Genomic DNA, 14,745 nt, shown 5'->3' with positions numbered 1-14,745 from the left:
ATTTCACAAAAATAAGCGGTGTCATTCTCTCTCTCTTCTTGAATTTGGAGCAGTTGTTTTCTATATCAAATACTTTGCCTAAAGTCAAGAGTCGAGTGAAGTGCAGGTGTATTGCCACCTAGATTTCAAATTCTAAAGTGGGAGCAGGTTTAGCATGTACATGCTGAATAAAAACAAATGCACTAACCAACAGTTATCTTCTGTTTTTATCCTGCCCCTTCAACTGGCAGAACCTTGGTATCAGAAGGAAATCCTAGTGGAGGCTTTAATTCCAAAACATAATTTCCCTAAGGATAAGGCATGCATCTGGTTATGTTTTGCCAGATACGGGAATCAATAAACACACACGATGTAATAATGTAGGTGGCACTAACTGGATGTCTACAAAGTAAAATAGTGATAGTAAGAGCCAATTTGAACTAAGAGCTTACTTCTTATCAAGCACCTTTACCCATTGCATTTCATAGGCATTTTCTGATTTACCCCTTACCACAAATTGTGGTACCCAAACAGAATACCAAGTCTCCTCAGAAAACTGGAAAAGGGTTTGTTGATGATTTAGAATCAGTTAACAACAGATTGAAATTGTTCCCTCGTTTGTTTGGTAGAAATGAATGCTGTGAAAAACTTTTGAAGAGGAATTCAGCCACACTTATCGAGGGCCATTAAAGCATTATTATCATTGGCCTTACCCACATTTTAAAATAAATATTCCAAATGGAGCTGGGGGATGATTATACCCAGAAATATTTAATTTGGCTTTATACATAGTCATTACTAATACTTCATTATTTGCACACATAATATAGTTGTATATCTATAATATCCCCCCAAAATAATAATGGCAAATTATTACAATTAAAATTAAAGTATAAGAATGTGGATGGATATAAATATCAACATACCAAATCAATAATGGTCCTATAGAGCAACAATAACCAATTAGACCATGTGATAGCAAGAAAAAAATCCTACTTAACAACAAAAGCAGCCAAACATCTAGAAATTAACTTAAGATCTATGGCTATAAAAAAGAAAGTAATAACAATTTACCTTGGCTCATAAAGAATAAATAAAGAGATGGAACATGTTTCCATATAATTTAGCAATGTATAATTATTTCCTTTAATGCAATACAATCCCAGTCAATAACCCAAGAAAATTTGTAACATTCAAGAAAAATTATTTTCATAGAACATGAAAAGCTAATTCTAAAATCCATACAGAAGGTGGTGGATAATAGTTAACAGAGTGTTAAGAAAAGGAATCAGGTGTGTTTGTGGGGTTGAGGGGAGGGATCGTCCTAATCAAGATCAAAATATGTTCTGTACCCAGCGTCTGCTGCCTGGGGTAGAGACTGCAATTGTGCTGTCCTGGCAGCTTCTTCCTTTTTGTTATGTAAAATTCATTTCTGATAAGCATCAAAATGTACAGTTGCTAAAGTTATGATTATGTATACCTTAATGATTATTAAAGTATTAAAGTATTGAAAAAATTAAAAAAATATATGTTCTGTAAGTATGATGTTGGCACAGCACCTGGAAAAAAACTATGTAAATAAAACAGAGTGGGAAATTCAGAAATACATTCTTTACACAGAGAGATTTTAAACCTTATAATATATACTGGAGGTCCAAGTAACTAGGTAAAAGAGGAACCATGAAATAAATGGAGATGACAAATAATATTTGGGGAAATAAAAAAATTACAATCTTACCTCAAAACCTTAAACAAATTCCACATGCAATAAAGACATAAAAATGACAACAAACAAAACAACGACACAAAAACTAAAAATATTAGATAAAATATTACATAGCAGTTTAAAATAATATGATATTTATACTGACATGCTAAGTTTCCCATGGCATACGTTAAGTAAAAAAGCAAACGAAAACAAAAATACAGCAAGCAAGCTGTGGTATAATACAGAGAAGTATATTGATTAAGTAAATATATCCACAAATAATAACATTGTATGGTGTTTCCTAAGGGTAGTTAAATGTATGTAACTACTTTCATGCCTGGAAAGTGTCATACTAGGCTAATATTGGTCGTCTCTAAGAAGAGCCCTAAGATTATTATTGAATAATTTTACAGCAAACATGTATTTGTGTACTGACTGTATAATTTAAAATAAATGTTTTCATTTATTATGTATATCATGCATAATCCTGCTTATCTTTTTTAGAGGCATTTAAGAAATTATTTCAAGTTTCAAAAGAAACTCCTTGTTATAGAATTATGTATATCTCTAAAAATTCTTTATTAATATATGTGGTATTTGGATATTAGCAAACACTTTTCCCAGAATCAGCATGTTTGTGCCTGTGGGGTGGGTTGGAGTATGTATGGGTTTTCTGCAAAGACTGTTTTTTTCCCAAGACTACAGACCAAAAACAAACATTTGCCTTCTTTTTAGTAGAATGGTGGCAGGGCACAAGATTTTGCCCATTCAGAGCACTATATGGATGTTCTATGGAAATCCCCATTTGGTTATTATTTACAATTCAGAGGGAGGCGAAGGAAACAAGCAGGCAATTGAATTGTGCCTGTTTCTGTTGCCCACAGAATTGTGAGGCAGTAGGGAACTAGTTCCACCACAGTTCAAGGTGTCTGATGTAGTGGTCCAACTGTCTTGCTAAAGAAGCCTCTGAATTATTGCTTTGCAACTCATTTGGATATACCCCTGAGAGAATATCAAGATGATGGCGCAGGCATTTGCAGCAACATGGATGGACCTAGAGATTATCATACTAAGTGAAGTAAGCCAGAAAGAGAAAGACATATATGATATCACTTATATGTGGAATCTGGAAAAATGATACAAATGAACTTATTTACAAAACAGAAACAGACTTACAGACATAGGAAACAAACCTATGGTTACCAAAGGGGAAATGGGAGAGGGAGGGATAAATTAGGTGTTGTGATTAACATATACACACTACTATATATAAAATAGATAAACAATAAGGACCTACTTTATAGCACAGGGAACTCTACTCAACACTCTGTAATAACCTATAGGGGAAAAGAATCTGAAAAAGAATGGATATATCTATATGTATAGCTGAATCACTTTGCCATACACCTGAAATTAACACAACATTGTAAACCAGCTACACTCTATCATAAAATAAAAATTAAAAAACAAAAAAATGTTCTGTCAAATGATTTAAAAAAAAAAAAAAGATGATGTGGTAGGAAAGTCTGCCATAATCCTCATCACAGAGTCTGGAATAGTGACAGGAGCCAATTTGACCAGATGAGTCCCATCTCCCAACTCGCAAAGATGAGAGCACAGTCATCCCTCACTTTGCTTCCTTCTGTCACCGTTTTTGAAGATGAAAAATCACTGAGAAAATCACTATCAAAAACAGGCTTAAATCACCCTCCTTGCAAGAGCAACTGGATAAGAAATATCATAGGAGCTCCAGGTCTTTTCTAGAGTCAGCGGAGAAGCTACTTGCTTCTTCCAGGCTGGCTGCCAGGCCAAGTCATTGCCCAGATGACAGCAACTTCAGGGTTTCCTGGAAGTTGGGGCCCGTGGAAATCACTCTAATTAGTTTTCTCCAGGGAGGCCCTGCTGAGAACAGAGATTCCCTCAGAAACTGAACCACAGGCCCATTCAAGGAAATACGTCAATAAAGTAAAAGCGTATAAGCTTTAAGAATTTTCCCTAATAGTCCCACCTGCCCTAGAGTGATGTTATGGTTGAGCTCAGGAGACCCTGAAATACAAATGGAGCCTACAATTCACTAACGGGATAGTAACAGTGGCAATTCATGGCTAACAGTTCTCACAATCCAGTCTACTAACATTGTCCTGACTTTCTGATGCAGGTGTGCAGTAATCACTTTGGGGTTCTTTCTTATTCCAGCTTCTTTTGTGGAAGTGATGGCTGCTATATGACTAGGGATACGTCATCAAATGTGGGAAGCAACTCTCTCCTTTCAGAAAAATTACCTGAAACTTGGAAATAAAGCAAAAAATGGATGATATTTGTCCAGTGGAGATGCAGATAATTTCTTTCCAGCGTAACAGATAACTCCGAAGATGGCCTGGTGAGCAACGGTTTATATTTAAATCTGCAACTTTATTCTAACTTTTGTGTTGTTAAATTCTCTGTACATATGCCAGCTTTTTAGATGCTCTCTGAACTGATCATGACATCTTAATGGCTTCCTCATTAATTAGAGTGACATAAAATCTTTGACTCATGTTTATTTTCTGTTCACCTGAAATTCATTTTAGCTTTTGGAAGATTAGATTTTAACACATACTACCAGGATCAGTTAAAATGGTGTTACTTACCATTAGAAAATATGAAACTTATGGAAAGGCCTTAATCACACAGTGCACAATAACTGGGGCTAGTAATAACATAATAATAAAATACTAAGATATCAACAGAACTTTTAGTCTTTTGTAAACATGATTGAAGAGGAGTCTGCCAGGTAGATCAAGGGTGGGGTTGCCCATCCTAGTTTGAGAGTCAGGACCATCAAGAGAATGTGAATCAAAAAATGCAAACTCGACTCTAAGGAAGCAATTGAATTTAAAGGGTGTTTTGGAGAAGAAAGTGGGAGAAAAGGAGGCATTCTTTTATGGTTAATTCTTGGGAGGAATGAAAAAGAAATTTATCTTAAAAAATTACTTTGATTAAAAAATGTGTGTGTGTGTGTGTGTGTACTGCACAATACATCCATGTGATTGTGCCTCAGGTAGGGTTCTCCAGCAAACAGGCTGTGAGATGAAGTTAAAGGGGCAGGATGTTTTTCAGGGGGAACCATTGGGAACCACACTTTTGAGCCAGAGAGTCAGGAAGCAGAAGTGGGCAAAGGAGTGAGCTCTGGCGCAGGTCTGACAGTCTAGAACAGCCCCACAGAGAGCGCTGGAGCTAGAAAAGTCCATCAGAGATATGCTTCCTTGGGCCAAAATGGTTGTGCCTTTGTACCCTGGACTCAAGTGATTATTGTCTGTGGACCTCCCTGGAAGGACGGGACCTTGTCCTGAAGAGATGCAGTAGCTGAAGGGGCAGAGGGAGATTGTCTTCCAAGAGCACTCCCAGCAGCAGGGCCTTCTTGAATGGGGTCCTGGGCAGCACATCCTAGAGTCTACGCACGTTCCTAAGCCTCTCTACACAGGGGCCTGAGACGACCCTCACCCTTCAGCCTGAGACATGGATGGTGAAGCAGGAAGCTGAATTAAAACATGGCACCTCTCACCTCTTCTACAAAATTGCCTTCCCCAATTCAAGTGTCTCTGAAGTCAAATCCTTTTCTTTCTGAATCAGAAGAAACTTGGTAACACAATGAGAACAGAGTGTAAATCTACCCGTAACATGTTCAGAGAGTTCTGACTACATCTTCCCCACCATTGTTCTGCTCCAAGCCTTTCTCACCTCCTCCTCTGAGTCATCAGCTTTGTCTCCAGAGCCTTGGAGAAATGGAAACAGATTATCAGCAGCGTTGCAGCATCAGTATGCCAGGCTGCGCCCACTCTTTTCCAAACTGGAGCTTCCCTGGTTGTCCTGGTTACATCAGCTCAATGGCGCTTTGGCTTTGGAAAAGACACAACAACTTCTCACCTCCCTCAGTTTGGGTCCTTGAACACCCAGAGTGTACTGTTTTATTTTCCAGAAATATCTGGCTTGAATTTCGTTTTATAATTATCACCCTAGCTCCACATGAACGGTGCTGTCTTAATGTTTTCTTTCTTTACTGAGTTACAGATTTTGATGAATGGCAGTGCCACAGTAACTAGAATGACTGCTTCTACCGTTGAGTTTTTGTGAGGTCCAAATCTCAGGGCTTTTCTCCCTGGGCTGCATGAGAACATGATGCCATGTTGTACCTTTCTTCAAAAACAGATAGTATGCTTTGAGATATGTTTTGTCAAAGGCAGAATTAAAACTTAAAAAAGTGAAACTGTACAAGAAAATTGTACATTCTCCTTCAATGTCACATTACCAATCTAATGCGGCCAGTATAGGATGAAATGAGCTTCAATTAAAGCATAAGAGATTGTAGATAAACATTTCCAAAAGGGTTTTGGAATATTAGGGGGCAGAAAATACTAACATGGGCTATTGGGATGGGTTCATTGTACTCAACTCTCAACATTTGCAAGATGAGACAAAATTTTGTGGAAGGGGTCATTTAATCATTCACTTCTCCGAAAATAAAAAGAACCAGTGTTCCTTCAAAGCACTTTCAAGGTCTAAGAATCTGTTTGTGGAGCAGAAGTGGTGTTGGGGGAAAAAAATGCATGAGGAAGCAGGTGGCTCTTCCTCATTTTTTTTTTTTTCATTGTAGAAGCGTTGAGTGACTGCCACTTGGTAGATAACAAGGAAGCAAAGAATTCACGGGACTTGCCCGCTAGTGATATAAGGTCTCCTAAAACTTCTTAAACGAATCAGGACACGTTCTCTTATTTAACTACTATGGGGAATATCAGAACTCATGTATTAATTTTTTTACTAAGCTAATTTTTTTACTAAGATGATTCAAGTATGCTTGACATATTAGTTAACTTTGAAAAAATAAACTTGTTGGTAAATCAGACCTTATCATCAGAAATGTATAGGATGCTGAAAAGACAATTTCTTTACTTTTTGTTTCACCATTGACATCCTCCATGCGCAATGGTTTTATGTAACAAATATGCTAAAAGGTGATTTTCCAGTTCTTCCTTAACATGAAAAGGATGTGTATCTCCTCCTGTGCTTTGAGACACAGTACATCCTCCAGACAGAAAACTCTGCTGGCCTGTGTCGGGAAAGCCATCCTTGTGGGGCACTCGCAAGTGTAAATATAAGTGACTATTCCACGGAGAGACTCTAGCAGTTTCTGAAGTGTCAGGGCAGAGAGCAAATGAGACCCACCTTTCCTGGTTTCACTGCTGACCTCGCTTTTGACACGCTTCACCTGAAAATAATAATAATAATTCCCAACCAGTGTGGAATCAGGAGCAGCACCGTGGGTAGGGGGGAAATCGCTTCAACTTTATGATTTACCAAGTCAGTGAAATACTTCCCCCAAGGAGTTCTAAGTGGGAGTTACTTCAGTTTATTTTGACACAAATAAAGCAGCTGAGCCAAAAAAAAGAAAAAATAAAGAAAAAGGTCCATAAAAGGCCAAAAAGATAAGAAGAAAGTAAAGCAACACAAAAATGAGACTCACAGGCTCACAGCTTTACAAAATGTCCATTCTATAATTGCAACATATTTGGAAAGATGGGGTGTCAGATTTGGGGACAAAGATACTTTCTTTGCTGTGACATCCACATGGGCATGAGGGTAAGGATGACTGTCATGCTTAATATACAGATGGAGATGGGACATCCTCAAGTTGTAAGGGATCAGTTACCAGACTCATCAATTTCATTCTGCAAATAATAAAGACAATGAATCCACTTAGGCTAGTTATTTCTCTACCAGGGTCCCATGGCCTGTTGGCAGTTGACCTGGAGTTCTTACCCAGATCTCTTCATTTCATTTTCAGCCATAAGTGCTAGTTCTTGGATTTCTCTTGCCTTTTCCTCATATTAACTTGAAAAGCTAGTAGGGAAGAGCAAGGCGAGGGATGATACTGCCAAGAGTTTTAAAGCTGAAACTACCCCAAGCTTGCAGTGCACATTTCAGAAGCTCTGTGTTATGAAGCTTCTCCTACTCTATTCAAGAAATGCGACCAGTGAAATGGCATGGTTGCAATTGTCCCAAACTATCAGGGAAATAAAAGCTTGAAGTTAAAATAGTGATTCTGGGAATCCAGCATGCATTGACTCAGGTATCAGCACTTCAACTTGTCACATTCCAATGACAGGGGCAGTGCTAAGAGATATATCCATTCTGTAAAATTCAACCTGTTTCTGGTACTCGGAAAGCACTCACAAGCACAGCAGCAATGCCAGTGATTACCATACTTGAACGATGCTATGTTTTGACTGAAAGATCCTTCAGAGGTTAAAGGTATCTAGACAGACATATCCAAATTAATATTTAAGTACTGTCACAATCAATCTATCCCAGTAAAAATAGATAATGAACAAGGACCTACTGTATAGCACAGGAAACTATACTCAATAACCTATGTGGGTAAAGAATCTGGGAAAGAATGTGTATATGTATACGTATACGGAATCCCTTTGTTGTACACCTGAAATTAACACGACATTGTAAATCAAATATACTTTAATTAAAAAAAAATTTAAACAGCACACCACAATCATATCTTTTTCTGCCTAGCAAATATAAAGATCCAGTGACTCAAATTTTCTGAATGATAGAGAATGCAATTCGTCATTTTGGCTGCTCTAGCTAAGTAGAGGCCTTTTTTTTTAAACCACTGAATCATACAAACTGGAAATATTGGGACTTCAATTTTTTTGGCCACCTGACACTTCTAAATAGGTTGAACACTAAACAACAAAATTCAAACCAACAAACTAAAATGGCCTCCAACAGCATGTTTTTCTTCTTCAAGTACATAAAGACAAATTCAATAAATCAGAGTACCATCTGAGATGGAGCCTATTGGGAAGAAACATACCAGAAGCAGGTGCTCTTGCTGCAGCTGACCTTGGCTCCAGCTAGAGCAAGGTATCTCTCCAAACCCCTAGATATGCTCTTACTCATTGCATTTGTGATCAGTTAACAGAAACATCTAGAGATAAAAACCCGCAAGGAAACACAGCTGCCTCTTTTCCCTTTCGACTTGCACAAAGTTTGTCACATATTCAGATCATTCACATATGATAATTTCATAACTACATGAAATTTGCATGAAGGGATTAAAAAAATTCCATCTTTATATACACCTTTCAGCCAGAAAGATTCATCAGTACTGCCTGAAGATAAATTAAACTTTGGCATGGAATATAATTTATGAAAATTGCAAACTACTTGAATTGATTACACCAAAAAAGACATTAAATATTGATGACTAGCAAACTTATTCAGAGCAATAAAATGTGATGTTTAAATAGAATGAAAACATCAATATAAATTTAAAAAATATTTTAATACTAAATCATATCACTGATGTAGGTTAATTGAGTACTTTTTCATCATAAAATCATTTTTAATCACTTATATCTTAGCTTCTGATGGATAGGTAAAACATGATAGATGAAGAAAGAAATATGATTCCTGTTGGAAAGAGAGATTACAGATTCTGTTACTTCTTTTCTTTTAGCTGGTATGTTCTTAGTGACAGATTTCCTCAGAGTTAAAAGTTGCACAAACCCAAACTTAAAAGAAGCAAGTAAGAAACACCCATTGATTGCTGATGGCATTTCATTACTAGCAGTAAAGCTATGTAGTGTGAGAATTGGTAAAATAAATACATAAGGAAAGAAAAGTAAATCTGGGTATACTGACAAATTTTACAACTAATTTATGCTACTGTTCTAAGCATCTGAGTTTCAAGTTTTATGTAAGAGCAGTGCCTTGGTTTTGATAATAATACAATATCCCTAACATTTACAACTCTATTTGTTTTTAAAGCTTTATAAGCCCTGCTCAACCTACTTTCAAAAAATCCTTTCTAAACTGTAGCTATAAGGCAGACGTTTCCTACCTGGACTAGTGTGGCTAAACTCTCTCTCCCTCTCTCTTTCTGCCTCTTTGTCTCTCTCGCACAGCACACACACACACACACACACACACAGAGTGAGCTCTTTGAAAAGAAGTTTCATTGCACAAGTCATCTTTCAATTCCCACCATCTGACAAGGTGCCTGATTTGTTTTAGGTGCTCACTGACTGCTTATGGAATGAATGAATGATTCAGTGAATGATGTTTGAGCCTTCCCAGGCCCTACTGCCAGCAGTGGCAGCCAGTTCAGAGGAACAACTTATCTAAAGGTTGATTCTGAGTCTCATGGTGGAAATGACCAGTGGAGAGACGTCTGCTTAGGGACCAGGGCTGCTTTTCTGTGTAAGTTATCAGGCAGCCGCCTAAGTGACGTGATTTCAGGGAGTATCAAAGAAGCTCGTAGTTTAAAAACCAATAGCTCCCTCCACCACCATATTACTGATGCCCTAAATCCCTTGGAGATGCTGTAATGTATTTCATTACATGGTTATCAATAATTATCTGGAGTCAGGTATCAATAGGAAGGGTGAATGGTAGCCCACTGACTTAAAGTCAACTTCTAATAAGGTTTGAATAGCTGATACATCCTTTTTTCTAAGAGTAGGTTTTGATTATAGGGATGAAAAGTAATAGAGGTTCCTGGACATCCGAGAATATAATATGTACAAGGAGAAAAAATACAAATAGAGTTTGAAACCCCCTCAAACTTTGCTAAGAGATGACATAATCTTCCATTGTTGTAGCTAATAAATCTAGTAAGGAAGAATCTGCGAAATTAGGTTTATAATTATAAATGCTTTATGGAATATTTTAATCATTTCCCAGGTCTAAATTAAAAAGTAATTTTCCTTGGGCCTGGTTCCACAGTGGTTTTGTAGGGTTTTTAGCACACAGGGCACCTTAAGATGTCCCCTACCTACAAACAGCTGGCTGTTGAGCTGTAACCGGAAATGACCCTCCTCTGAGGTCTCCCTGGTCATCCTTGGGAGGTTGTCCACCTGGAGTGAGGTCTCCTTGAGGTTCCTCTCGGCCCGGACATAATGCCATTGGTTGTCATTCAGAGGAGAAGAGGACTGGACTATGAGCTCTATGGGGCCATTCCCAACATCAATGGCAAAAGTGATCTCAGAAGGAGCTGAAACCAGAAAGGAAACAGGTAAAAAGATGAAGGGAGTTGTCAGTGCATTTAGGGCACAAGCATACCCTGAACGAATGATAAAAACTATCGTACATCAACAGCTAGGTAGAGAGGCCTTCAGATGAAATCCCCTCAGTATAAAAACTACCATTCATGGTAATAACTACCAACTACTAAATCTCAAGCTCTTTTTTTTGGTCCCAGTTGGTTCTCATTGTGTGAATTCAAGAAATAGGATAGGGACCAGGGTCACTGATGCTGATCTGACAAAATGCACCTGCTCCAAGGTTCTGGGTTTTCTGGATCTCTTCTGACTTCAACTGTGTCCTCATGGACAGCTATAGATACTTGGTTAGCTAAGCAGCTACACTCCTGCGAGGAGAAGACCACATCCTGGAAAGTCCAGTGCTTGGTATTATTCATTATGCATGTTATAATAATGTATTTCATATATATATATATATATATAAACATATTACTATGTGTATTATATATATTATTATTCTAAAATGTATTATTTCATCAATACATATGATACAAGAATTCATGCTATTCCTATGACTTTTTTTTTAAAAGGAGGCTCAGAAATTTTAAGTGCCTTGTCTGTATCACTGCAAGTGGCAGTGTCTGGGAACAAACACAACCCTATCCCCCCCAACTCCCCATGCAGGGCTCCTTCCATGACCCTTTCTGCCCTTCTATAGCAATCTGCTTATCGTACAAGACAGGAAAGAGCCAGTCAGGGGTAATGTTACCTGTGATGATGATGATGTTGATGATGATGATGACAGGAAGATAATGGTGGTGGTCATGATGGTGATAGTTGTGGTGGTGATGATGGTGGTGGTGATAGGGATGATGATAGTGGTGGTGATGGTGATGGTGGTGATGCTGATGGTGGTGATAATGTTGATGGTGGTGAAGGTGATGTGGTGATGGTGATTGTGGTGATGGTAGTAGTGAGGATGGTGGCGATGGTGATGGTGGTGATAGTGGTGATGGTGGTGGTCATGGTGATGATGGGGATGGTGACAGTGGTGTTATCACCATTAACAGAGAGAGAGAGAAGTAGCAGCAGCACAGTAGTACAATGCACTCTGAGGAGCACTGCCCATAGATTCTCTCATTTTAATCCTCAAAGCAACTCTATGAGAAAGGTCTCATTTTTATGCACATTTTATGGGTGAGAAAATGAAAGTTCAGAGAAATAGAAATAATTTGCTTGAAGCTGCCTAGAGAGCAAGTAGAATCTGACTCCAAAAGTATAATCTCCATCTTTCTTCTCTATTTTAGTATACCTTCTTATATTTTCTTTTATTATGTAAGAATTCTAAATCTGAAGGATGTGGAGAGGTAAATTATAAATTAAAGTTGAGGGGAAGACAGTCCTCTCTCAGGAACAGGAGCCTTCATATTCCAGACCTTCCCTTCCTTATCAGCACCTTGTGATGGCCCCCCTCCTCTACACCCGAGATAGGACATGTGTATTTCTTTGACAAGGTCATCAACTAACAGATCTGAATATTCAGCAATACCAAAGGTCAGTCATCACCCTGGACCACTCCTTTCTCAGGCTTTAAACCCTAACAGAAAGCCAGCCTTGGTATAAGAAGCCCCCAATATGCAGAATTTCAAGTAGCAGAGAGTTTGAATTGCTCGTCTTCCTGGTGAATGTGAGCCCTGACTGCAAAGAGAGGCAATAAGATAGAAGCTTTACAAATGAGATTTGAGACCTGGACTCTGGCACCCTCCATGACCTGAGGTAAGTTTTCGAGCTTGTCACCTCTTACTTTTATCCTTTGTAAAATGGGAATAAAAACAATACCTAATTGTCAGGTTGTTTATAAATTCATCCCGACAATGTTCTTAGAACTGTGCCTGGCGTGTAGGATGTACTCAACAATGATAGCTATTGTTATTATTATCATCACTGTGGCATGGTTCACCAACCCACGTCAGTTGTCTTTGGCTCATAAACCCATGCATTAACGGAAACAGAATTGAAGGGAGCAAATCAGATTCAACAATTGAAAGATTAAATAAGAGTGAAGTTAGCCCTTTGAGCCATTGCCTGTTTCTTATCAGGCCACCAATGCTACCTTGCAGCCCTGCTTATCTTGAGACCAAATAAACAATTACTGAGATATTGAGCATAAGTGTATTTCTCTCTAAAAACATAGGTAAAAACTCTTGAGGTTGAAGGGGAGGAATGCTAAAGATTTTCCTAAAAGCCTTCCTGCAAAGCTGGTCTTGTGGATATCCAGTTCCATGCAGACAGCACATCTCTGTGGAAGGAAGGCTTGCTCCACTGCTGTGACGGCCTGCCACCCCCTGTCACCACTACCTCCTTGTTAGTTTCTGGTCTGCACTTACCTCTGCCCCTGCATTTATCCCTCTGTTGTATAATGATCTGGTTATAGTCTGTCTCCCCAGCTAGTCTGCAACTTATAGATGAATTGGACACCCAGAACCTAGGATTGAGCCTTGTATACAGGAAGCTCCCATCAAACTAAAATTTCATTCATTAAAATGTTACCCTGTACACACTAAATGCAATTTTGTAATTTTCTTTCTTTCTTTCTTTATTTTTAGTTTTATACCAAGGTGTTAGGTTCCTTAAAAACCTTCTAAAATTATTATTATTTAACTTTATTCAAGTCACTATTAAAGACCTACTATGTTCAACTCACTCCTCCTAGAACTAGGGGAGAATCAGTGAAATGCAATAATAATAGCTAACATTTATTGAGCGCTTACCATGACCCAAGCACTCTGCTAAGCATTTTTCATGAATCAACTCCCTACAATCATATGAGAAAGGTAATATTTTACAGAGGAGGGAACTGACCCACAGATAGCTGAGAAGCTGCTCCAACCCAGAGGGGGCAGAGTCAGGATTTAAATCCAAGTGATGTGTCTCTGGAGCTCACTTTTTAACCCACTTATCCTATGAGAAAACCACCATCCCCAAAACCTATGCAGTCCCTACCTGGCAGTCAAAGCTAGATATATAATATGGGTGCCTGGAAAAAGCTGAATGAAAATAAATGTAAGTACATGGTGATACCTCCAACACTGGCTAGTGACTTGGAAGACAGGACACCTGAGGCCAATGTCAACTAGATCTCATTTTCTGGGGGGATGGGCATAGCTCAGTGGTTCTAAATGGGAAAGCTGGAGGCCCACTGGCAGCATTACCTCTATCATGAATTTACCATCTTCTCTCCGCAACTGTCTGACAAATATCCTCCCTTATCATTTACACCCTATGGTTCAAGACAACGCAAAGGAGTCACTGGAGTCTTTCAGTGGGTTTTTACCCAGCCAGGGCCTGTGCTAAGCAGAGATGAATGAAACAAAATGAGCTCATGGTGTACTTTTGAGAAGACTGACCAAGAAGGGGCATGTCAAGTGGAGGAAACTGCCACAAGCACGAGAGATTGTACACCAAGTGGTCCTAGGAGATGAGAAGATGCCTTCTAAGTCTCCTGTACAATGCTCTTCCTTCCTCAAACTGTGACACCATCTCTGTGTTCTCAGCCCTGCACAGGTCAGGCATGTGAGATGTCTCAGGCACCATAATGGAATAAAGAAGAAGATGCAAGGCCTTAATGTAGTCTCCTAACCTCTCTGACCTCCCATGTATTCATCTGTAGAATGAGAAGTAAATGAAATATTGTTAAACATTTTTGGAGACATGGACTCTTGGAGGCGCTGATGGCAGCTGTGGCTCCTATTCCAGAAAAAAAGCACACACAGTTTTGCATTAAGTTGTAAAGACCTGCTGAATGTCCTATGCCTCAAAACATGGAGGGAAATCATGCTATTTTCTCACCTTCTAACATTCTTGGCTCTTGAGACAGTTTTGCAAAGCAGAGTAGGGAGTTGTTCGAATGAACAGAGAATTGAATCCTGGATTCTGAATCTTACTGGGTGATGCTGGGTGTGTTATTTACCCTCTCAAGGCTCACCTTCCTCATCTGCATATTGGACTGTGAGTTGAACA

General features: G+C 38.7%; 1 protein-coding gene across 2 annotated transcripts in view; it reads right to left on the bottom strand.

Moving 5' to 3' along the window:
* CNTNAP5 (contactin associated protein family member 5) overlaps nucleotides 1-14,745 on the bottom strand; it is an 877,416-nt gene that overhangs the window by 122,551 nt on the left and 740,120 nt on the right. For both annotated transcript variants that reach the window (XM_033860287.2, XM_019931771.3), the window contains exon 17: nucleotides 10,518-10,736. In XM_033860287.2, the coding sequence (XP_033716178.1) occupies nucleotides 10,518-10,736 (219 nt within the window). The remainder of the gene's footprint in view (nucleotides 1-10,517; nucleotides 10,737-14,745) is intronic.

Source organism: Tursiops truncatus, chromosome 7, assembly GCF_011762595.2.
Source record: "Tursiops truncatus isolate mTurTru1 chromosome 7, mTurTru1.mat.Y, whole genome shotgun sequence".
NCBI lineage: Eukaryota > Metazoa > Chordata > Mammalia > Artiodactyla > Delphinidae > Tursiops > Tursiops truncatus.
The sequence above is the reverse complement of the archived record's forward strand: the minus strand, read 5'-3'. Positions and strand labels throughout refer to the sequence as shown.